The sequence below is a fragment of the Sycon ciliatum genome, chromosome 12 (assembly GCF_964019385.1).
Source record: "Sycon ciliatum chromosome 12, ocSycCili1.1, whole genome shotgun sequence".
NCBI lineage: Eukaryota > Metazoa > Porifera > Calcarea > Leucosolenida > Sycettidae > Sycon > Sycon ciliatum.
Genome location: NC_088654.1, coordinates 26,276,451 through 26,299,775, shown reverse-complemented (window position 1 = coordinate 26,299,775; position 23,325 = coordinate 26,276,451). Strand labels below are relative to the sequence as shown.

At 49.4% G+C, this 23,325-nt stretch overlaps 1 protein-coding gene across 2 annotated transcripts; it reads right to left on the bottom strand.

Moving 5' to 3' along the window:
* Positions 1-420: 420 nt before the first annotated feature.
* Positions 421-22,967, bottom strand: LOC135828792 (uncharacterized). 2 transcript variants are annotated; one of them, XM_065341225.1, is made up of 15 exons: positions 22,546-22,967; positions 20,510-20,588; positions 18,000-18,122; positions 14,840-14,993; positions 14,427-14,625; positions 10,988-12,790; positions 10,137-10,265; positions 8,536-8,712; positions 8,072-8,319; positions 7,676-7,762; positions 6,417-6,690; positions 5,734-6,077; positions 5,321-5,466; positions 4,794-5,090; positions 421-1,553 (listed from the first exon to the last, which is right to left on the bottom strand). In XM_065341225.1, exons 1-15 carry the CDS (start codon positions 22,732-22,734, stop codon positions 1,234-1,236), a joined length of 4,569 nt encoding a protein of 1,522 aa, XP_065197297.1. In that variant the 5' UTR covers positions 22,735-22,967; the 3' UTR covers positions 421-1,233. The 2 variants fall into 2 exon arrangements, with proteins under 2 accessions (XP_065197297.1, XP_065197298.1); XM_065341226.1 differs by lacking the exons at positions 18,000-18,122; positions 20,510-20,588; positions 22,546-22,967 and adding an exon at positions 15,901-16,052.
* Positions 22,968-23,325: the final 358 nt, after the last annotated feature.

Below are 23,325 nucleotides of genomic sequence, written 5' to 3'. Positions count from 1 at the left end.
CAAGTGAATCCCCTGCGCAAAAGCTGCGCAAGTCAGCGACTCAGCGTGACCATGGTGACGAAAAGTCTAAAATTAATTCTCGATACTCAAGTCGCACTGCGCGATTTTGAAATTGCCGAGATCGCGGCTCAACTTACGAATGATTTATCTCAAGAGAAATTGCTCGCAGCGCGTCGCTAATTGTTCAACCGACAGCTGAGAGTCTTCTATTCGACCTTGACAGTTGGATCGTTGGATTTGGGCGAGATTTGACTGAGTTACGATCTGTTGAAGTTTTGCATTCTTGCCAGAACGATCGTGCGCCCTACCAAAAAATGCCCAAAACGTGCTCGTTTGGAACATTTGGGGGGTTTCCGGGCAACGGGACCCCCCCCCCCTGCGTACGCGACTGGTCACACCACTGCAAACCAAACGCACAAATCACTGTATCGCCACTGCCCTTAGTAGGCCTTACCGCAGGCTAGGCAGTGTATCAAGATTAAAAATTCCCATGCCACTAAAACAATACTCCCATGAAGTAATAAAACAACTGCAAGAGAAAACACATGACGATGTAGATCAGAATCAACAGACCTCTAAAAAGAAATGGTAGAAAAGTAAGAATATTCATCATGACGGGCAGCAGGGAGTCGTAAAATACCGGTATTTTACGACTCCCTGACGGCCGGCATCACATAACATGAGACTGTGAATAATGACAACAGACAGCTAGCCATCATGCGCTCACGCCTACGCGTAGATACGAAGTCCATCTAATGTGTGTGTCAGCACGCGTGTGTGTGTATGTGTGTGTGTGCGCGTGTCGCAAAATGGGAAGCAAGCGGCGCATTGTGCTCTTCCAATCTTTAATACACGCAGTTGGACAGTGCCGATTCAGATCACTCCTAAGTACGATAGACAACAATGTTACAGCGATAACAATCCGTCTAAAACACCGGCTACGCATAGCATGATAACACACTATTATTATTTATGTTAGCACACTTTCCAATCAACTAAATGTATAGCTCTTTGCAACAGAAAACGGAAGAGTAAAGAATAAGCGGATCTGTGCATCAGAGTATGATGGGTGATGGGTGCGAGAGCTTGGGCCTGTCACTCGGGCAGTTTGGGCATTGTGACCGAGTAGGGACAAGCCCCAGTGCCTCCTTCGATAGGAATAGAATATTTTTCAAGAGTTCACAAAACAAAACTACAAAACATACACACACACACACACACACACACGATCGCTCACGCACCAACCCCAGCGGCAGGAACAGGCTGCGAGAGCGCTACGGTCGAGAGGACAATCGCCGTGAGCCGCGTCACCAGCAGCAGTTCCGGATCGTCGCGCAGCGGAGGAACACACATCGCATGCAGCAGCACCATGCCTGGAGAAGACGCTCTGGAAGGGGATGAAGTCAGAGACTGTGATTGCGATTGGGGTAGTTCAGTTTCAGTGTCGCTGGCCGTGCACAGGAGTGACCTGAGCTCGGAGAAGTGATCACCGGACGGGCACACATCCAGCGGTGTGTGGCCTTCCAACGTCGCGGCGCGCAGTACAGCGGGGCCTAATGACACAGACACACACGCACAGACATAGACACACACACAAACACACACACACACACACACACACGCATGCACACACACGCAGACAAACACACATTTGACCTTTGAATGATAGCGATGCTACAGTAGAATCCATAGCAACTTGTGCTGGGATTGAACCATTCGACAGCTTGCAAGGCTGATGAATTGACTGCCACTACAGTGCGGTTTTTAAACAGACATTTGTCGATTTTGATTTTTTAGTTTGTTCTCATTCAAAATTTGAATTTTTTTCTTCACAGCTGCGTTTGTGTGGGTCTTGGATGGAAGAAAATTAAAAGTTTGGGAGTCGGAATAATAATAATTGTCAAAGTTAGATATTCGGCCGGGTTTTGGCTGGAAATCTGGTTTTAAATGGTTTTCAGTGGATTTTGATTTTTTAAACGGAAGTTTTAGCCAGGAAAGCTCATCACTTGCATAGTGACCGGCAGAGTTCGAATCCAGTACAGTTCATCTTGATTCTTTTTTTCTCTCTTCTTTTTCGGTATACTGTAGTACAGCGCATGCATGTACATGTACATGTACATGGCTGTGCAGTTGTGCACTGCTGTCTGCAGTTCTCCTAACCTTTGTAGGAAACCAGTGAGTCGTGGCTTTTCACGACTTACTGCGGCAAACTGTACTGAATAATTCAAATGCTGTATTGCAATTAGCTCAATAAATCAAAACATTCCAGCATGCATGAAGAAAACTTCCCTCGATCTCTGAAAGAATGCAGTGAAAATTCAAACACGACAACAAATCACAAGGGCAATTCACACAGCTCCCATAAAGAGACTAACAAAAAGGAAGCATGAGCGGTTTTACAAACACACAAACACACACACACACACACACACACACACACAAACACACAATGCAAATAGGTCACAGTTGTGTCTGGTTCAACATCTGCGAATAGTAGAAGACCAGCGAGCGTCGAAACGGCCCCAATAATTCCGTGTTTTGTGTTGCACTTGTGACGACAGTATTACACAGTGAACAGATGTGCTAGGACAGCAGACGACGTATATCATCGTTGGCGTCGGCCTCGTCGGTCTCCAGTCACGAACACATCGGCGCAGTTTTTCACGAATCCGTCCCGTCCACCAGTATGCAGAACAATAACACGCTTGCCTTTACCTGATGGTGCTTCATTTGGTTGCTTGCCTATACACTCCTGTCACCATTGTCGTACTACCTCCTAGTAAGGCCACACTTTGTTTTTTCTATGTTTCTCGTCATCGCCCGCGTAGGTTTTCAGAAATTTCGGAAGAAAAAAAAAGTTCATACTATGTACATGTATGTGCGCTGCACATGCTGCAGCAACCAGATGCGTCAATCAAAATCGTAAACGTTTGCAACACAGCAGCAAAGGAGCGCTCCTCGTCCGTTCTCTGCGATGAAGGCTGTCATTACGAAGCTTTCAGTCGTTCACTGCCTGAGCCTCGTGGGTCCCAGGAATACCGTAAGTCGGACGAGTTCCGTTGCAACTGGCGTCTGTGGAACGATGTCGTAGGCAGAAAATCCAAGCAATAGACGCATGGCAAGGAAAATATGAGCAGCATGGAGACAAGAGTTTGATAAGCGGACACAAGAACTTTGAAGTAACAAAGCCAAAATTAATGACGAGTGGGAAGCGTTTGTTGATGCGATAGCAGATAAATGTATGTTCTCTTCGCCATCTCGTAATCAAACTTTATGCTCTCATTGTTGCAGTTTGCCTGATATTCGTGGGCTGATGTGATAATGTAGTGCAATCATGTATGGGACTACATGTACATGATTGTACAATGTAGTACTGTATACATGGTATACGCAGTGTCTGGTATGAATCACGCATATACATGTACATTGAAAAATGTATACAGTTTTCAGTAGAAATTGTTCTTGTTTTTCCTTGGCTTTTGTTTTTTTTTCGCCCGCCCGCGTACCTTTTGTTAAAATTTGCCGACGAGAAACATAGAAAAAACAAAGTGTGGCCTAACTGTGTGACGCGCATTGACCCACGTCTCATCCAGGCATGTCTCACAGGTAGCGATGCCGCCATGACACAATCCCGTGCCGTTCCATCATCATGTGAGTGATGCCTATGGTCTTGCCACACTGGAATCCCATGGAACGCAACATTTTCCAAGAGCTAGTTTTGCTCATGTCTGAAAAATCGTCGATGGTTTCTCTGCAGCGAGCAGGAACTTTGTCCAGTGTTGGGTGCTCCTTCGCAGCATAGAATCCGTAAATTACTTCTTATACAGTCCAAAGCAAATCCGTCAGGGTTGAGTGGTTTCATGGCACGAGTCTCACATCGGGGATTGTCACTCTCGTTACCTTCATCACTGGAGACAGACAAGGCCAACGCAGCACGCTGATTTTCGCCGTCAGCATCCCTGGTACATCTGTTCATGGTGGAAATGCTGACGCCACACGCAACAGCAGCATGACGAATGGAATACTTGGGACCAATTCGATGCCCAGCCATTGTTCTCCTCGTCTTCGCAAAAAATTGTAAAACAGACACCACCATGTACCATGGCCCGTTCGCGTTTTGTTATGTGGCATGTCGAGAGAACAAGTTGCCACGAACGAAAAGACACTCGAGAAAAAGCAAAATAGGGCCACAGAGCAGCAGTCAGCAACAAAATGATTCCTCCAGCCACGAGGCAACAAGGAAGGAAGCTCGAACTCGTCGAAGGACACTCTGAACAAAATGGCGAAATGCCACGAGTCACACCTGGTTTTTCGAATTTCGCGCGCAGATTTTCGTGACGCAACTCGCATGACATTTTCTCAAAAGTGTCCTTGAGTACGTTCTCAAGCCTTTCAGAGTCTATTATAAAAAAAACACACTGTAGTAATTAGCCAGGTCAACACGGTTTGACGTGGGGTTTTCTGGCCCATGAATCCCTACTTTTTGTTCTTTTTCCCCTTTTGCCCGCACACACATCATACCACGTACAGCAGTATGCACTGGTTGTTGGTAACCGCCAGGAGAATGAAAGAAAAGTCAGGAGGAGTCTGAGAAAGAGAAGAAAGATGCGCGACGGTGTGACCATAATCGTCGGGAATCGAGCCCACAACCTCTCGATTGGAAATCGGCTGTACATGCCGCTGTACCATATGGGACACACACCATGCACACACACAGACCCCCCCCCCCCCCCCCCACACACACACACAGACCCCCCCCCCCCCCCACCCCCACACACGAACACATCACCTACCTCCTGCATTAACAATAAGCCGCGCGACCTCCACGTGCCCGTTAGTGACAGCATCGTGCAACGGTGTCACACCATCCTGCGGTGCAGCTAGCAGATACAGTCCGGGCTGGCCAGGCATGACCGTCGTACCGTACTCCAGCAGGGCGCGTACGCACTCGACGTGACCAAAGTTCGCCGCCTCGTGCAGCGCCGTCCAGCCGGCATGATCGCACATGTTCGGGTCGGCACCGATCGCCAGCAGCTCTCTAACCCGGTCAACCTTGCCCTTGATGCAGCTCTGCTGAAGCTTGCTTTCACCTGATAGCCGTACGGTAGACAAACCAACAACAACAGCAGCAGCACACTATGCTGAGTTCCTGTCCTGTCCTGTTACCCAGTCTGCGGTCAGAAATCAAACTGTTTTGCCCCTTGTAGACTCATCAACACAGCACAGAGAAAATGAAGCCGGCGGACCTGATTGAGTATTTCGACCTTTGCGACAGTCGCCACCAAGATAAAAGCAACCGACAACTACCAGAGGTACTGACCTTTCGTGTTCCTCTTGTTGATTGGCGATGTGATGGATGCTACGGCCGCTGGACGTCGTACCGGTGAGCCACACCCGCTGGCGTAAGTCTCCTGCTTCATCTTCAAGTTCCGCTCGTCTTTCAAAAGCTCTTCTTTTGCCGAACGCCTGTGAAGTGTCGCATACAAGCAGCCGTGGACAAGGAGCTGGTTGGTTCAACGTCAAATAGTCATGGCAGACACGGGCAGATCCGATGCTACTAAATACAGGCTTGTCGGGGAAAACAAGTGCGGGCTTGCTTGCATAAGAAAATACAAATGAGAGGTGTGAATGCACCCCCTACCCCACATCACCACCACACACATATACACACATGCACCCCCCCCCCCCCCCTCCCCCCCACACACACACACACCAGAATGCTGTGCAACACACCTGCACTTGCGCGTCAACTTGACGAGTATGGCAGTCAGCTCAGTCACACCCGGCAAGGAGGAATCGGACGACGAGAACGCCAAATCAAGAGCTGAACGCTCTGCACAGACTTTCATTTGGGACAAGCGAGGTTCTAGCAACCTCCACGCTACATCTGTTCTCAGCCATTCCGGTTTGGTCATGCCCAGAAGATGCATGGTGGCCGGGGATATCGTAGAGCAGGATAGCTGTAATTCGCGGACGAGGGCTGTCTGACGAGTGCGAGTGCCAGCACGAGTGTCCGCTCTCTTGCAACACTCGGCCGCCATGCCAATGACATCGAGAAGTAAAGATAGCCGTTGTACCTATACATGAGAGAGAGAGAGACATGACGTATACGTATGAACAAAAACACACATAAGGACAAACGGAGAGAGAGAGAGAGAGAGAGAGAGAGAGAGAGAGAGAGAGAGTGTGTGTGTCTGTGTGTGTGTGAGAGAGAGAGAGAGAGAGAGAGAAAGAGAGAGAGAGAGATAGAGATAGATCGATAGAGAGAGAGAGAGGGAGGGAGAGAGACAGAGAGAGAGCGAGAGAGATAAACTCTATCTGGGGTGGTAGTCTGGGAGATAGAGAGCAAAGTACTCTACTGGCAATGCTCTACGACAACGGCAACCCTTTGGTCCAGACAGCTGGCTGAAACCTACCGTATGGTATAGTAACGGTGAAGGTGGTGTACTGCCGCCATTACTGTCACTGCTATTGCTACTGCTGCTGCTGGTGGAGAGATCGGCAGTGACTACTGCTGCTGTCGATAGCTTATTGAGGCGCTTGGACAGCTTGACGGCCACGGCGAGGAGGCGCCGTAGGGATTCAGAAACCCCGGTGCATTGTCCATTGCCTCCCGTCCACAGAAGATAGTGTAGAAGTGAGGACGGCAGTGAAGATGTCTGCGACGACTTCTGTGCACCACTGGTGCTCCTGACGCAGATTATTCAGCGAAACAAGATACAGAATAGCAACAGCATCAGTTGTGTACAGTACAGGCTGCGCTGATGGCAGAAGTGAGAGGACAGAAGCATCAGTACATGTACTAGGTATCTGGTCGATTCTGGAGTTCGGGTGACCTTGCCCGAACAAAACGGGGCTTTATCGATAACGACCCATTTTGCGGGGTTTTCCTCCCGCACTCGATTTATTGTCGGGTATCTATAGTCACGCTTGGGCGTGCCCTGAAACTGCCCCGGTTTTTACTCAGGTCTTTATTAGTCTTTCAAGTCCACAGCCTCAACCTGTATTAATACGTCACTTCAAACTCTTCATCACTGCATGCGCTCTCCGGGCAATGTCCTTGACCAAACCAGCAGGAAAGCAACTCCAATAACTAAATTCAGATATGGATTCCTTCAGACGGCCGAGAGAATGGTGGCTGCCGCGCAGTGGGATGACGCGTACAAACCGCTCGAGATACACACTGCTACACCTGAAGAGAAAGTTGTCACCGCTGAGAAATGTCATCATCACGACCACAACCAAGACGACCATTACCAGCAGAAACAGCACCAGCACCTTGTTGGGTAAGTCATGGGCGGCAGCACCTGCCTGATTGGTTTCTGCCCAAGAAGCGTGTTGGAAACCTCCATTCAATGAATAGATTCTTGGTTGGAGGAAAACAAATCAGCACACGAAACCCAAAAGCTATAATAGTTTCCCAATATAGTGTCGAAACTATATTGGGATTATGGCTTCTGTGCTTCGAGTGCCTTCATTGAATACAAACAGAAACTTCAAAGTGTGCAACCTACGACTGGCCACGTGCGTGGGTGTGCGTGAGAGAGAGAGAGAGAGAGAGAGGGGGGGGGGGGGGGCAGACAGACAAGCACACACGTGTAAAGACGAAGATGAATGCATGACTCAGACATGACTCAGACTGGCGTCCAGCAACTGACATTATCATCTCACTTACTCCTTTGCACAGTGCTGCAGACTCCTGCGTAACAGCTTGACCAGAAAATTACAGAAATAGGTCACACCTGCATCTGACGACTCATTCCTAAGTCACATGCGTATGTACACACACGCACACACATACGCACGCACGCACACACACGCACACACACACACACACGCATATACACACGCACACACACACACATACACACACACACATTAACGAATTTCAATATCATAAGAAGCAGTTAGATGCACATCTTTCACACTTTTGGCAAGGATTCCGTATAGGGTTGAACGCATGAACCACGCTCACATATAGATCCGCGGGCGCATGTGTTGAAGTCCAGTTTAACATGTGGAGCACGAGGATGCATGGATGGACTGGCCATGGCGCCAGGATAACACTTACTCGAATGCTGCCAACGCCAGCTTCAGTTGATGGCGATTGAGCCTGAACACAAGATCATGGTCTCGGACTAGCGGCGATGGTGCTGATATGGCGGTGGCGGAGGGAAACGATGATTCAATGTTGTCCTTGGGTACCAGCGCCCGCCAGTATAGCTCGGTAATGGCCTGGGTGAAGTGCGGTGGCTGCTGTTGAAGAAGCTGATCGAGAACTCGCGATGCCGTGCATGATAGATTGGTGTCGGTGCATTCCTGCAGCAAGAGAAGCATGGGGATAAGACACAAGACACAACTCACATTTGCAGCCACATTTCAATTACAGGGCACATGTAACGCACGAAGGCAGGCAGATATACACATGCAAATATGTGTACACGCACGCACGCACGGGCACACACACACACACACACACACACACACAACACGCACACACACACACAGTACAGCAATCATGATCACATCACTCACCAGCATGCACTGGTGGAAGACGCTATTCAGAGACTCTGGCGACGGTAGCACCGGTGTTGCCATAGCAATCTGTATGCAGTGCAGATGGACATACGGCTGTGGATCACTGCCACAGTACATCTTGGTGATCTCGTCCCATTCTCGCGAGAAGCGATTGTCCAGAGGTCTGAGGCGAGCCTGCATAGTTCAACATGCACCCACAGACACACCCACAGACACACACAGAGACACACACATACACACACAGAGACACACACACACAAAACACACACGCACACCCACAGACACACAAACACACACGCACACCCACAGATTGAATATATACTTGGTTGGATGGAAACAAACCAGCACAGCACACAGAAGCCACATCACACACATCATTTTTCGTACCATTACTTTTCAAGTCGAACACACTGGTGATTAACACGGCAGCAAGCAAGTCCTTATAAGCGGCACGCTGGCGGTCAGAGCAGTGACAGAATAGCATCTAAGATAGCGCTAGTGGTGACAACTACACAGTGAAACAATCAATGAAGAATGTACAGTAACACGGTTACACCTGTCAAGGCGACCACTCGGATAAGGCGACCACCTGCCCCAGAAGACCACTGTAACCAGGACCAAGGGATGCTATTTCCAGTCAAACAACCCTGGATAAGGAGACCACCCTGACAACAAAGACCACATTTTGCAGGTCCCTTGTGCGGCCGTCTTAGACAGGTTTCACTGTATTATCAAACAACAGCGGGGACCACGGTACTACAATGTCAAACAACAGTGGGGACCACGGTACTACAATGTCAAACAACAGTGGGGACCACGGTACTACAATGTCAAACAACAGCGGGGACCACGGTACTACAATGTCAAAAAACAGTGACAACTTTCGCACATACTTCTTTTGCACGCACAGTTCTGGCTTCGGCTGGACAATGTACACTGCCTCCAGCACAGCAAGGTGAGATTAGCTGCGCGCACGTGCTTGAATGTGCGAAAATTGTCAACTGCAAAGAGTAGATCTACATACTACAATAATGGTACAGTGGTATGTCCTAGAGTACATACCCCCCAAGAGTGTGCAACTCCACTATGGGTGCTGTCCCGACAGAATTTCACGTTGACGTCATTTTTATGACGCACATACATGTATTATCAGGCCTATCCCCAACCTGTGGTGGATAAAGCTCCATGTGATCATGTACAAACTGACTCAGGCATGTAGCACCCCTCTAAAAAGTTCGACCTAGGTTCAGCATGCACGTTATGACCATGAATGGCATGCACTGGCCATCCTACACACACATTAAATGCGGCCGTGTATCCCCCCCCCCCCCTCCCTAAAAGGGGGACCAGCTACGCCCCTGAAACTAGTTCAAGGAAAGACGTGTGATGCGGTGATACCCCGTACAAATGTCGCAAATCCCCGGAGGCATGAGCATGGCATCATAAAAAACGACTTCAACTTGAAATTCTGACGGGACAGCAGGGTATGTGGGAGTTGCACACTCTTGGGGGGGTATGTACTCCTGACTTGGTATGTACTCCTGACTTGGTATGTCTTACCCACCCTGTATGTACCAATCAGATCTGACCGTACTTACCCTCCGTGAGGACGTAGGCATGGACAACAGTGGACCAACGCACGCAGCCTCAGCAGCAGCAGCAGCAGCAGCAGCAGCAGAAGCATCACGTACAATGTTATCAGCACCGCTGGAAATCTCCGGGAATATCTAAAAGCAGAAGCAGTCGACGAAAAGCGGAAGAACATGAAAAAGAAGGAGACGTCAGGGCAAGCCAGTCCGGTAAGGCGCATGGCAAGAACACATCAACAAAGAAACATGTTGGCAAGACCAGTCAGAAATTCTGAATGTGCACTGAGGCGGGCGTACGGTGTTCAATGGCCAATAGATTAGTGATGGTGGTGTGACGGTGGTATGGTGGTTGCGGTAGTGATGGTGGTGTAATGGTGGGGGGGGGGGGGGGGGGGGGCAACACCGTTATGAACGCAGTTCTTTCGGAGGGGAGAGGGGTTTATGAATATGGTTCGTTGGAAGGAACGGAATTTCGAGAACGACAGGCTACACCGGTAGAGTGTAAATTGTATCTAGTTGTGTTCTCTTTCTTTACATCCTACTTGTACATGAAATAGACACATACACACCGGCACATACAGACACACAGACATACAGGCACAGTGGGCATCTACATAGTCACAGACATACACAACCACAACCACAGACAGACAGACATTCATACAGACAGACAGACATACATACAGACAGACACACACACCAACACACACACACACCAACACACGCACACACACATAGACACAAACAAACACATACACACACACACATGTACGCGTGCACAGCCAACACTGAAGGACTCCGAAACAAAACGGAAGGAAAAGAACAAAGAAGAGCATTTAAGGCTGACACAATTCTCTTACGCTGCGCATGGCCGACACGTTGACAGAATCCAGAATCTCAGCGGCAGTGAGCGAGTGTTGACGACACTTCTTGCTAGCTCTTCCACATTCCCTCGTGTTGGATGCAGTGGAACGAACACGTTTTGCGGGCGGAGGAACTTCGCCTGAAATAATGATATCGTCATCATCGTCCTCATCGATATGGGCGCCTCCGTTGGCCATGGCTTTGGAGAAGGAGAGTGCGCGTTTCACCGGCTTTGGAGTGTCGAGTCTGCGTGATAGCGACGAGGACATGTAGCGCTGCAGCTTGGCGGTGCCCACTGGGGTCGGGGTACACGGCGAGGAGCGCGCCGAATGAAACTCATCGTCGTCCGACAGCGGCAGTGCTGGTGATGATGAGCAGGAGCGCGAGAGAGGAGGCACTGCTACCTGGTGGGCAGCGTCTTCGGCCATGGCGGAGGCGGTGCGTGAAAACGCGCTCCCCGACAGGCTACCGCTGAGCAGCGAGGCCAAGCCGGCGGAGGCCGCACTGCCATCAGCACCACTGCTGTTGCTACTGCTGCCGCTACGGCCCGCCGCTTGCCCACCGTTGCTGGCAGCACGCGATCCTCTGGTGGTACGCAACGACGACGCCAGGGCACCATTGTCACGGGCCGGAGACCAGGACGTGCGGGCTCGCTTGCGTGCCGGTGACGTCGCGGGGGAACCAGCCCGTTCCGCGTCACACTCGCCATTCTCTCTTGCTCTGGCCAGTTGCTCGTGCAGCGTGCTCAGAGCAGATCGAGGCGTAGACACGTGGCTCTGAGCTTTCACACCACCACTACCACCACCAGCAGCAGCAGAACTACTGACTGGCGACATCGTTGACGACTGCTGCTGTTTCTTTCGGCATTCCTCGAGGCGCTGGCTCAGGCTGTTCAGCGCCGAGCGTGAAGGGGAGCTGGGCCTGGGCGACGTAGTCCCCGTGGGGGAGTCGACGGGCGATGATGGCAGGCTGGTGGAGAGTCGCTTGCTGAGCAACTCCAGAGCGGTGTGCGCCGGTGATGCTGGACGCAGATGATCGTTTGTCTTGTCGACGGGAGAGCGTCGCGTCGACAGCAGCACTTTGCCACTGGAGGCGCGAGTGTGTCTCGACGAACCGTTGCGTGCGGTTGCCGATGGCGACGACGATGGTGATGCTTGCGCGGTGGTTTTCGCCGGGCGATCACGAATCGCACCGCCGCTCTTCGAAGTCACGCCTGTCTGTATCGTGATGTCGTCCGGTGAACTTGTTCCGGCAGCGGGTGGGACATGTTGTAGCTGCGAGCCATCTCCCGACGTCTTCCTCGAATAAAGCGGTCTCCGTACCAGCGAATCAGACGAAGCCGACACGCTTTCGGCTGCTTGCTGCGGCTTCGATGATGTTGACGCAGGTACTTGCTTAGGAGGTTTGGCTGGAGACGATGGACTCGGTAACGGTGTCTTTGCCGTGCCCTTCCCAGCAGAAGCTCTTGAATGGGTGGCGCGCGGTGTCGAGGAGGGCTGAGATGATGATGACGATGATGACTGGGTGGTATCGTTAGCAGGTGTGGAGAACACGACCGAGCTTGACGCCTTCACAGACTGTTTGGAGGACGCTGCATCCGTGCCACGTGGTGTGGATTCAGACGAACGCGTGCCACTGGCTGTCCTAGGTGTGGTCGAAACTGATGAGTGGTTTTCTTGACCCGCGGGAGCAGTCCTGACGGGTGCGGAGCCAGGAGAGCTTCGGTTGTTAGCAGCGGATGTGAGGACGTGAGGCTTGTAGGTGGTCGTCAGATAGTTTGTTGTCTCGATGGTGGCAGGCTGCAGCAGCACACCGGTATAGGGCATAGATGCACACAGACACACACACAGGACGGGTGCACGTGCACACACACAGACACACGCACGCACACACACACATACACATGCACGGTTGGAGAGAAATTTACAACGGAAACAGTGAATCTTCAACCTGACGAACATAGCTATGTAAGAAGTCATCCACATCACAAAGAAGCCAGTCACACACCATACGAGTACACCATGTAACCATTTTGTCAGACAGGTCAAGCAGTCAACACTAACACACTAGACACCCTTAGCAAAAAACGTTATGTTGTAACGGTATTATCGTAAGGGGGAAAATACCGTGATTTGGGTTCGACCTTTAGCAAGATGCACGCTATTTTTAGTACGCTGTTGCCACGAGAAAAGCTTTGATTTCTCGCGATACAACCATTTTTGTCACCATATACGCGATACAAGGTGAAATGCGTACGGACTATGCAATATTTGGCCAAAACACGTACCGTTGGTCACAACGATAAATCAGCCCCCATAACGTTTTTACGCTGCAGCTTCAACGCTATTTGGGTGATCAAGGTACGAGTACCGTAAAAAATAGCGTTACCGTTGTTTGCTAAGGGTGTCTAATGTCATGCTACTACTGTAAACCGTGAAATTATTGCCATGGTCTAATTTCTGCGAAATCCGCGACCGCGTGGAAATCGCGAAATTTAGACAGCGCGAAAAGGAGATCCATGAAAGGTTTAGCAAGAATGCCATTCTGCGATCGCAAAATTAAAACCTCGCAAACCTGTCCGGATTCTGAAAACGCGAACTAAAAACGCCGCGAAAATTTCAGGCTTTACAGTATGCACTTCACCCAGAACATGATGACTGCACCCCAGTCCCAAACACGGTTTCCAAACTGCGAGTGTTCTGCATTCTAGGTCTTCATTATATTCTTGTGCTGGCTGATGATAGGCAAGAGAACCTCATGACGTGCTTCCTGTTGTCGTGCTCATAAACCTAGGTGTTGATGGTGCTGTCCAGCTTATAGCACTTAGCACTTAGTGCTGTACAGTGTGTGACCATTATCCAGCTTGACATACATGTAGGGGCTAACAGATGTGGGCAATGGGACAAAGGAAATGTCCCAACTACACGACACAGAGAGAGAGAGAGAGAGAGAGAGAGAGAGAGAGAGAGAGAGAGAGAGAGAGAGAGAGAGAGAGAGAGAGAGAGAGAGAGAGAGAGAGAGAGAGAGAGAGAGAGAGAGAGAGAGAGAGAGAGAGAGAGAAAGAGAGAGAGACACACACACATACACAGGCACAGACACACACATACAGGCAGAGAGAGAGAGAGACACAGAGAGAGAGACACAGAGAGAGAGAGAGAGAGAGAGAGAGAGAGAGAGAGAGAGAGAGAGAGAGAGAGAGAGAGAGAGAGAGAGAGAGAGAGAGAGAGAGAGAGAGAGAGAGAGAGAGAGAGAGAGAGAGAGAGAGAGAGAGAGAGAGAGAGAGAGAGAGAGAGAGAGAGAGAGAGAGACAGAGAGGGGGGGGGGGAGCTGTGTTGCGACTCTGAGTTCCACGCTAAGTCGCGGTCATCAGGCATCGGAAAATGCCCCAGCCCCAACCACACGACGGTCACAGAAGAGAGTGTGACCAATACTCACTGGCAGTTTCAGAAGGAACTCTGGGATGAAGTCCGGATGCAGGCAGGTCATACCAGCGCCTGACACGGCACGCAGTACATCCCTCCAGCTGGCTTCGGCACAGAACGCATGCGTCAGCCGCGACACCTTGACACTGTTAGGCTTCAGGAAGGAGCCACGCTGAAGAGAGACGATCACACCACCTCCAGCACGCACCAACCTGCCGCAGCCAGAGTACAAGCAGCACGAAGAAAGGGACAAGAGAGTGCTTTGGAGAGTGAGAAAATATGGGGAGGGTGTATTGGACAGAGAGAAAATATGGTGGTGGGGGAGTGAGAAAAGATGAGGGATTACTAGAGCATGAAAAGACACATACACACGCACCCCTCCCCCCTCCCCCTACAGACACAGACACAGACACACGCACTCCATACCTCTTAAACGCCTCCAGCTTGGTCTTATCGGCCACCATGAGCATGACTCTCCAGCCAGCGAATGCACCACCACGGTGAACTGAAGACGGAGACGTGCCCTCGGAAGACATGCTCTCACGCCAGTGTCGGGGAGCGGCTGCAAGCTGTTCCCAACCTGAAGAGGACGCGATGTTTCCACGCCGAACACACAAGCAGAAATTAAAACATGTCCATACACGGTGTTTTCCTCCACCAGCAAATCCAATGCAACGACACTCTTTTCTCCTTTCCTAATTCATAAGCAGAGTGAACGAGTAAAGGCACGGAACGAGAAATATTTTTTCTAAATTACAGCAAACAAGGAGGACTAATTTCGCCGTAAGCATTTCCTGTATGTCGACATGCATGAGTAAAATGTGAAACAGTGACTGAAGGGCACACAACGAGAAAGAAGGAGAGGATTAGTTCAGAACAGTTTTCTTCAGAGAAAATCTGACTACGAATACGGTGGCAGCACAACCGCAGCGTTCGGTCACTGTCCAGCTGAGTGTGTCAGCTGTGACACACTCGGATGACGCACCGCACAGCAGCTTTTACAGTAAAACCTGTCAAGGCGACCACCCGGCCAAGGCTGCCACCACTTGTCCCAAAAGTCCACTGATAGCAGGACCAAAAGGACGCTAATTCCAGTCAAAGAAAACACCTTGATAAGGAGGCTGGTATTAACAGAGACAACGTTTTGAAGGTCCCTTGAGCGGTTGTCTTAGACAGGCTTCACTGTATTTGCAAGGTTAGACTTCCGTAGCCAAAGAGAATGCACGAGATCAAAAAAAGGAAAGAAGAAAAGCCCTTGCGAAACTGTCGTCGACCTCTGGAAGAAAGGAATTTACTGCGTTCCCCACTATCACCAGGTTGTTGTCCATTACCAGAATGGAAAGCTGCTGCTCGTGCCCACAGGTGCCACCCAGGTTCACACAGCTAGTACTAACAATATATACCTATACACGAGAGTGGAAAGACATGGCAAAGGGCCAGAAAGAGACGGCAAAGGGCCAGAAAGAGACGGCAAACCGCCCACGTACCGCTCCAGATGAAAGCAGCTTTGGGAGACGGACATCCAGTCAGACTGAAGAAAGGAACACGCTCCAGGATAGTCATGGGTAACATTTTCAAAATTCTTTTCCACAAACGTTTGCATTGCCCTCTAATCAGGCGGAATGCAGACAAGAAAAGAAACCCAACAAGCGCAATGAATCTTATACAGTGGAGTCTAGAGAGGTGATAGAAACAGCACAAAGAAGTGTAGGCTGCCGGCTAGGTTGGCAAGAACTTAACAGCTATCGTGTAACACATTGTTTTCGGTGTAGATTTAATCACTGAGGTATGCAGTGTATGTGAAGGGAATACTGGTCACCAAATTTCTACACTACACCTGAAACCTGTCTGGTCACCGACACCGAAATGTCAACACCCCTAAAACGACATGTTGATGACTATCAATTGTCAGCGCTATACACAGCGGGATTTTAGATTGCTAGGTTCATTCGCACCGGCACCTTTTCGCAATTCCTTCTTCATGTAAGAACTCACACGACTCACCGTTGTTGTTTCTGGCTACTTTCCTTTGCGCTGTTTCTATCACCTCTCTCATTTGCGCTGTTCCTATCACCTCTCTCCTTTGCACTGTTCCTATCACCTCTCTCATTTGCACTGTTTCTATCACCTCTCTCATTTGTGCTGTTTCTATCACCTCTCATTTGCGCTGTTCCTATCACCTCTCTCCTTTGCGCTGTTTCTATCACCTCTCTCCTTTGCGCTGTTCCTATCACCTCTCTCCTTTGTGCTGTTTCTATCACCTCTCTCCTTTGTGCTGTTTCTATCACCTCTCTCATTTGCTCTGTTCCTATCACCTCTCTCCTTTGCGCTGTTTCTATCACATCTCTCCTTTATCAGATTCTTTGTGCTTGTTTCGTTTCTTTCTTTTGCTTGTAGTCCAACTGATGAGTAGCCAAATAAAGGACTAGTGGATAAAATTCGAAAAAAGCAACTTATGAGGAGCTTGAAGTTTGTTCTTTCTACCAGTCTGATATGGATGACCAGTGTCTACCAGTCTGATATGGATGACCAGCGTCTACCAGTCTGACATGGATGACCAGTGTCTACCAGTCTGACATGGATGACCAGTGTCTACCAGTCTGATATGGATGACCAGTGTCTACCAGCCTGTCATACTCTTATCCCTACGTGAACGCGGAGTGGCATATCCGAGCAGAGGACGTCCAACAACCTTTCTCCGGTCCTGTTGTTGTTAATTTTTATTTTACTTCGCAAGGCCAAACGGGCATTGATGTACAATACCCGGTATGCCCAACAAAGATGGGGAAAAACTTGCAGAAAATGCCCCCTCTGGTCCGCAGAATTGGGCAATTCTGTGGTCCTCTCGCTTCTACCCAACAGAGTGGTTTCACGTCAGTCACATGACCACACAGGACAGCCATGTTGGTTCCAACCCCACTCAACCCTGCATGTGTGGGTCACACGACCACACAGGACAGCCATGTTGGTTACAACCCCACTCAACCCTGCATGTATGGGTCACATGACCATACGAGACAGCCATGTTGGTTCCAACACCACTCAACCCCATGCATCTCGGGGTTACATGTCGGCCATGTTTGCTCCACAGTCCACAAGCCATGATCACTTTCTACACAACTTCATTCACATGACTGAGATGTGAACACCACTCGACCCCATGCATCTATGGGTCACATGACTGAGATGTGAACACCACTTGACCCCATGCATCTATGGGTCACATGACTGAGATGTGAACACCACTCTATACTATAGACGGTCATCGCTAGGGAGTTGGGATGACGCAAATTGCAATGCGTACCAGGAGCAACACGATCAGCGATCGCTCACCGGGTCGAGACACAGCGCACGATCGGTGCGTGCGTTCCACCGTCCACATGCCAGGATTACTTCTTACACAACTTTAGTCACATGACAAAGATCTGAACACCACACAATAGACGATCATCGCTAGGGGCCAGTTGGCATTTTCGACAGTGGGCTTGGCGGCCTCGCCGTCTTTGGGGCGATCCGCAAGCAGATGCCTGATCAGCTTTTTGGGACGATGTAATGCACACCATGAGCAACATGATCACCCACTCACCTGGTCGAGACACATCGCACGATCGGCGCGAGCGTTCCACCGTCCACTCGTACGGCTCCTCTTCCAGCCAGCGTCCGTGACGACACGACTCCTTGATATACGCCGGCGACAACACCCACTTGCCTGGACAGAGGCAGCAGCGGCAACGGCAACAACAGCGGCAACGGCAACAACAGCAGCAGCAGCAACAGCAGCAACAGTAGCAGCAGCAGCACCAGCAGCAGTACCAACAGTAACAGCAGCAGCAGCAACAGCAGCCGCAACAGCAGCGGCAACAGCAAGGTAAACCCTAGCGGCAGTTGCAGTGCCTAACGGTGGGGGCGAGGGGATAAGTCTCCCAACCACTGGCACAGGTCCTGAAAACCTCCAGCAGCACAAGCACAGCGCAAACACATACAGAACGTAAGAAGAACTGCAGCCATGGACCAGCTCGTCGTCACATATCATCACCAAATGTAACTTTAGTGCAATCATTCACTTTGTGTCTCCTCGTAAATTACTGACCGTAGTGATTCGCATGAAATGCAACTATATGTGGGACCAATCGACCTTTCAAAACAATTTCAAATAATTATGGCAAAAGCTCGAGTATAACCGCACAGGCTTAAATGTGGGTCATTACGGTAATCAAGGCACGAGGTGATCAAAAACCCAATACTGTTCAAGAGAGGGTTTCCTTTTTGACTGTCTGAGGCAGAGCAGCAGCAGCAGTATACTGCTGCTGCTGCTGCTGCTGCTCTGCCTCAGACTGGCTGTAGCACTGAAACTAACTAACTTTATGCACATGCCCTGGTCGCACTCCACTGAGTCTGACTGTAGTGTAGACCGGCTGTTGATATCCACTAATTGAAAGTCAAACTCCCAGCAGACTAGTAGCACTATATCTGCGTCTCATGTGTCATTAGCCACAGCCATCTGGGCAAAACTACTTCACTTCACGAACCAGTAATAATTACTTTGTGACACAGGATGCACAGCACTATCACGACACCAGTATCAGTTGCAGGAGAAAGGGCATTGTAAGCGCTAGATACCTGCATGAACTAATTACTTGACTGCTGCTGCTGCTGCTGCTGTCCTAGCTGATCACTGGACCAGAACCAAAACTGACACTGCCCCCCATCCATGATTGGGCTGTGGTTCCAGATCAGTGCTCCTCTCTATGACACTAACTTCACTGGGCACAGCTTCCAGTTCCACTGCTCAACACTATCATACTGTTCTCTCACCCCTAGGTAACCAGCTCTGGAGGCCTTTGTGTTTTCAATAGCAGCCACATTCGTAGGCAGACTATCAGCTGGGTCGCCTGCCATAGTCGACTGGAAATCTTCTGCGTCCAGCACGCTGACACTATATACATCCTGCTCACCCAGACAGCTCACATGGTGCAAATCCACAAGTAATTACTTGGTGCCTCGGGAGGAGTTGGTTGCGACGCACGAGCGCCTGTGCTTCCGTCAACAACCCTTGCGCGACACCTGCGTTGAGCTGGTTCACTGCAGTACCACCTGCTGCTTCAGCGACTACCACTACAACGGACACAGGTGTTTTCGAAGATGGTTCAGCGCAAGGCCCTTTTTGCTGCAGGATAAAATAGGCCCAACAAACTCTTTGGTGACCTTTTGGCCACTTGGATATACAAGTAGCACGCTGACACCAGCAAAACCTCCAGACCGACACCACAACAACAATGAACATAGGGACTTGATACCGTTCACCACTGAACTAATAACAACTTGCAAATGTGCAGTACAGCGGCCTCAAACAACTACAGTGCAGACTAAACTAGCTACGTAGCTACGCGGGGTACTCCCGATCTTCCAACCTTTTCGGAAAACCAACGAAAAACCCCAAAAACAGTGGTGCATGTCCGGCCACAGCGCCCAAATATAGTGTTCTTCATCTACTGCTAGCATACTGTACGCGTACAGAACACGAAACACAGCGCATGCATGCATGCAGCGGAACGCGCACCCGGACAATCGATCAGTGACTGGATTCGCGTTGTTTGGCATGGAAATTGAAAAAAATGAGGGGGGGGGGGGGGGACATAATCCCATCATTTCATAATTTTATTTGATTCCAAGCAATACATGGCTGGGGTAGCCAATGACCACTTTACGTGGCGATTTCAGAGTTTTTATAGCCAACCATCATCATTCAGTAATAGGTTTTTCATTTGACCCGACGAGACCACACGACGCTTGAAGATCACAGCACAGCACGAACAGTTCACCAGCTACACTCCACGAAAGCAAGTAGTAGTACTCCTGACAAGTCTTGTTTCGTTCCATAGAGATAAATTTTTATCTCTATGGAACTAAACAAGACTTGTCAGGAGTACTACTACTTGCTTTCGTGGAGTGTAGCTGGTGAACTGTTCGTGCTGTGCCGTGATCTTCAAGCGTCGTGTGGTCTCGTCGGGTCAAATGAAAAACCTATTACTACTATTTGACGGACCTATTGAAGATGGCAAAAAAAGAATCATCATCATTCATCTGATCGCTTACCCGAGGCACACGCGGACAGGAACTTCTCGTTGCGATTCGGCAAGCGTGCTATGACATGCGTGGTGCTGGAGTCGAACGTCTGCAATCCACAACGTGCAGACACACACACACACACACACACACACACACACACACACACACACACACACACACACACACACATACACAAGAATACATCTGTTGTTTTCCATTGCTAGCCTAATCTTCATACTGCTCTCTCCAGGTTCCTTTAGTACTCCTTTTGTTTTGTTTTGTTTTCTCTCTTTTTTTCTCCTTCTTTTTCCCAGTTGTCCCCACCATGGCTGGTTAAAATCGCCCGCATCACATGCTTATTGGCACTATGTCATCGTGATTGTGGAATAATAATAACAATAATAATCTACCCTACACAAGCTGCAAGTAAGATATCAAAACTAGACGGCAGATCGAAGAACAAACCGACTGAAGACTTGACATCCTCTCAATGTACCAATACAGGCCCGCCCTCGCATTATAACGAGTCCGGTTTATACAGAAATCCCGTTTATTTATTTTTTATTATTTACTTGAAAAGCATGTAACCACCAGGAAAGCTGACAAAGAAAAAAGAGTAAGACAAGACAGATAAAAAGAGAGCTGAGAGAGAGAGAGAGAGAGAGAGAGAGAGAGAGAGAGAGAGAGAGAGAGAGAGAGAGAGAGAGAGAGAGAGAGAGAGAGAGTTGGGGTACGGTTTGAGGAGGACAAGACACGTTAGTACAAACAATATGTTTTCGGATGATCGCTTAGTGCGTGAAACTCGCAGTTAAAATACTTTTTTCCGCCCTCGTATTGTTTGAACTAGCTCCGCCTCTCGGTATTGAGCACTCTCTTGGACAGCCTGGAACCTCTGTTTTATAACTGCCGTTAGTAAATAGAAATGTGAAATCGCCTGGCAAAATATGGTCCACACAACTGTTTACAGGGCCGGCTAAAACATAATTCGTCAATACAGTAAAACCGGTGACTAACGACCACCCCTTGGGGGCCAAAGAAAGTGGTCTTCTAGTGGCAGGTGGTCCTTAGTTAGAGGTTTGCACCGCACAACCATAATATAATGAATGTGAGACCGACCGTGCCTGGCGAAGTGGCCTGTAGTACCAGGCTGATCGCTAGTCACGGTGGTCTTTAGTTACAGGTTTTACTGTACATAAAGCTGGTTATAACGACCCTTGGTCTGTGTCGCTGGTGTCCGAAATCCTCAGTATGACATAATAATCCATGCAGGAACGGGTATGATCGATTGGGCGAATACCGAGCAAGTACGCACCGAGTGAGCGTAATCGTTCGGCCGAATCCGGAGTAGGTGTACTTGGAGTGGAATCCGACCACACCGGCCCCCACACCCGGAATGGCTGGAGTGGAAATGGACTTTGGCGTTTTTCGACAGCTTTCACAGAGTCTGTGTACGATATGCGTACATGTTGCGTACTACACCCTTGTTTTGTTCGATTGGGCCAGCGTTGCTCGGACTACACCACCCGCTCACACTCAATCCAGATTCGCCAATCGATGACACTCCAACATCAATGCCCAGATATTCAAGCAGAAACACACAACATATTATATCAGTGTGCTGTATTTAGAAACATACGATCCGTGGCGACATTCAAGGAACTGTATTGGGAGATTCTCAATACAGCAAAAACCTGCCCCTGGGTATCGAGCACTCTATTGGACAGCCTAGAACCTTTCTGTTTTATAATGGAATCCATTATGTCTATATGATCACGTGGTACCAGACCCCCTGCTAAAGACCACCTGTAAAGACTGCTTCCTTGGGCCCCATGCCCAAAGGGTGGTCGTTAGTTACAGGTTCTACTGCAGTAATAATAAGTATTGTTATCTACTAGCATAACTATTTTACTCTTGCTACTAGTAATAGCGAGTTGAAGTACACATTATTGCAGCAAAGAGCAAGAGTGGGTTGAAATTCGCAAACAATTGGACATGTTTTGCCAGGCAGTACACAGCTGGAAGCTAGTGAAGGACAAATGATTTGTTCAACATTGTGTTCTTACCGAATCCTCTATGACTACACCATCCAGGGATCGAATTTTAGTCGTGAGCTCCTGTCGCTCATCAGAACTGAAGAATGTCAGCATAAATCGTCGACTGGTGGGCTGTCTCGCGCGGCGATTCCTGGCCGCTTGCTGTGCTTGAGGATCCGACATTTTCTTACTGGAGCCAATTTCTAGAAGACCTATCATTCTCCACTCCCACACTGGCTGACCATAGCTCGGTACGCTTCCACACTCGAGCCAACCATTCGCAACACTACATGCGGCCAGACATCAGTTTGAACTGGCCGTTCAACACAGATCTGGGTCGGACCTGCTCTCTCACGACTGCCCAGATAACAGCTTGGAACTCCAAACGAAAGCTTCTTTCCCAGATCAAACTCACACGCAGGATAATATCGAAGGGAAATACCCACACCCATACTTCGACTTCCTGTACTGTGCCAACAGCCACGCAACAAGTCATGCATGGTGCATCGTGGATCATGTGGATAGGCCGCACAAAGATTTTGACTTGCATCTTCCCGCGAAAAATGGAAATGCGTTGCTGTAGCTAGCCTGTACACGTAGGCGACTCATACCACGCACTGCGCCCACTCACGTGCAAAGATATGCGGGAGTACGAGTATGCGGCAAAATTATGCAGGATTAAAATGCACGAGTCGTCTCTCATTGGACGATTGGTACAACTTTAGCGTACAGCTTCATGAACGTATACAACTAACTTTGTCGTACAAACTCACGTGCATGATGCAGATTTCAGATGACCCAAAAATCAAA

Excerpts from the sequence above, each read along its gene's own strand:
- LOC135828792 (XM_065341225.1), bottom strand. The coding sequence starts at position 22,734 with ATGATAGGTCTTCTAGAAATTGGCTCCAGTAAGAAAATGTCGGATCCT. Across the intron at positions 7,763-8,071 it reads CTGGCGTTGGCAGCATTCGA|GAATGAGTCGTCAGATGCAG; the intron begins GTAAGTGTTATC and ends CATGTGACTTAG. Across the intron at positions 6,078-6,416 it reads CACCGTTACTATACCATACG|GTACAACGGCTATCTTTACT; the intron begins GTAGGTTTCAGC and ends TCTCATGTATAG.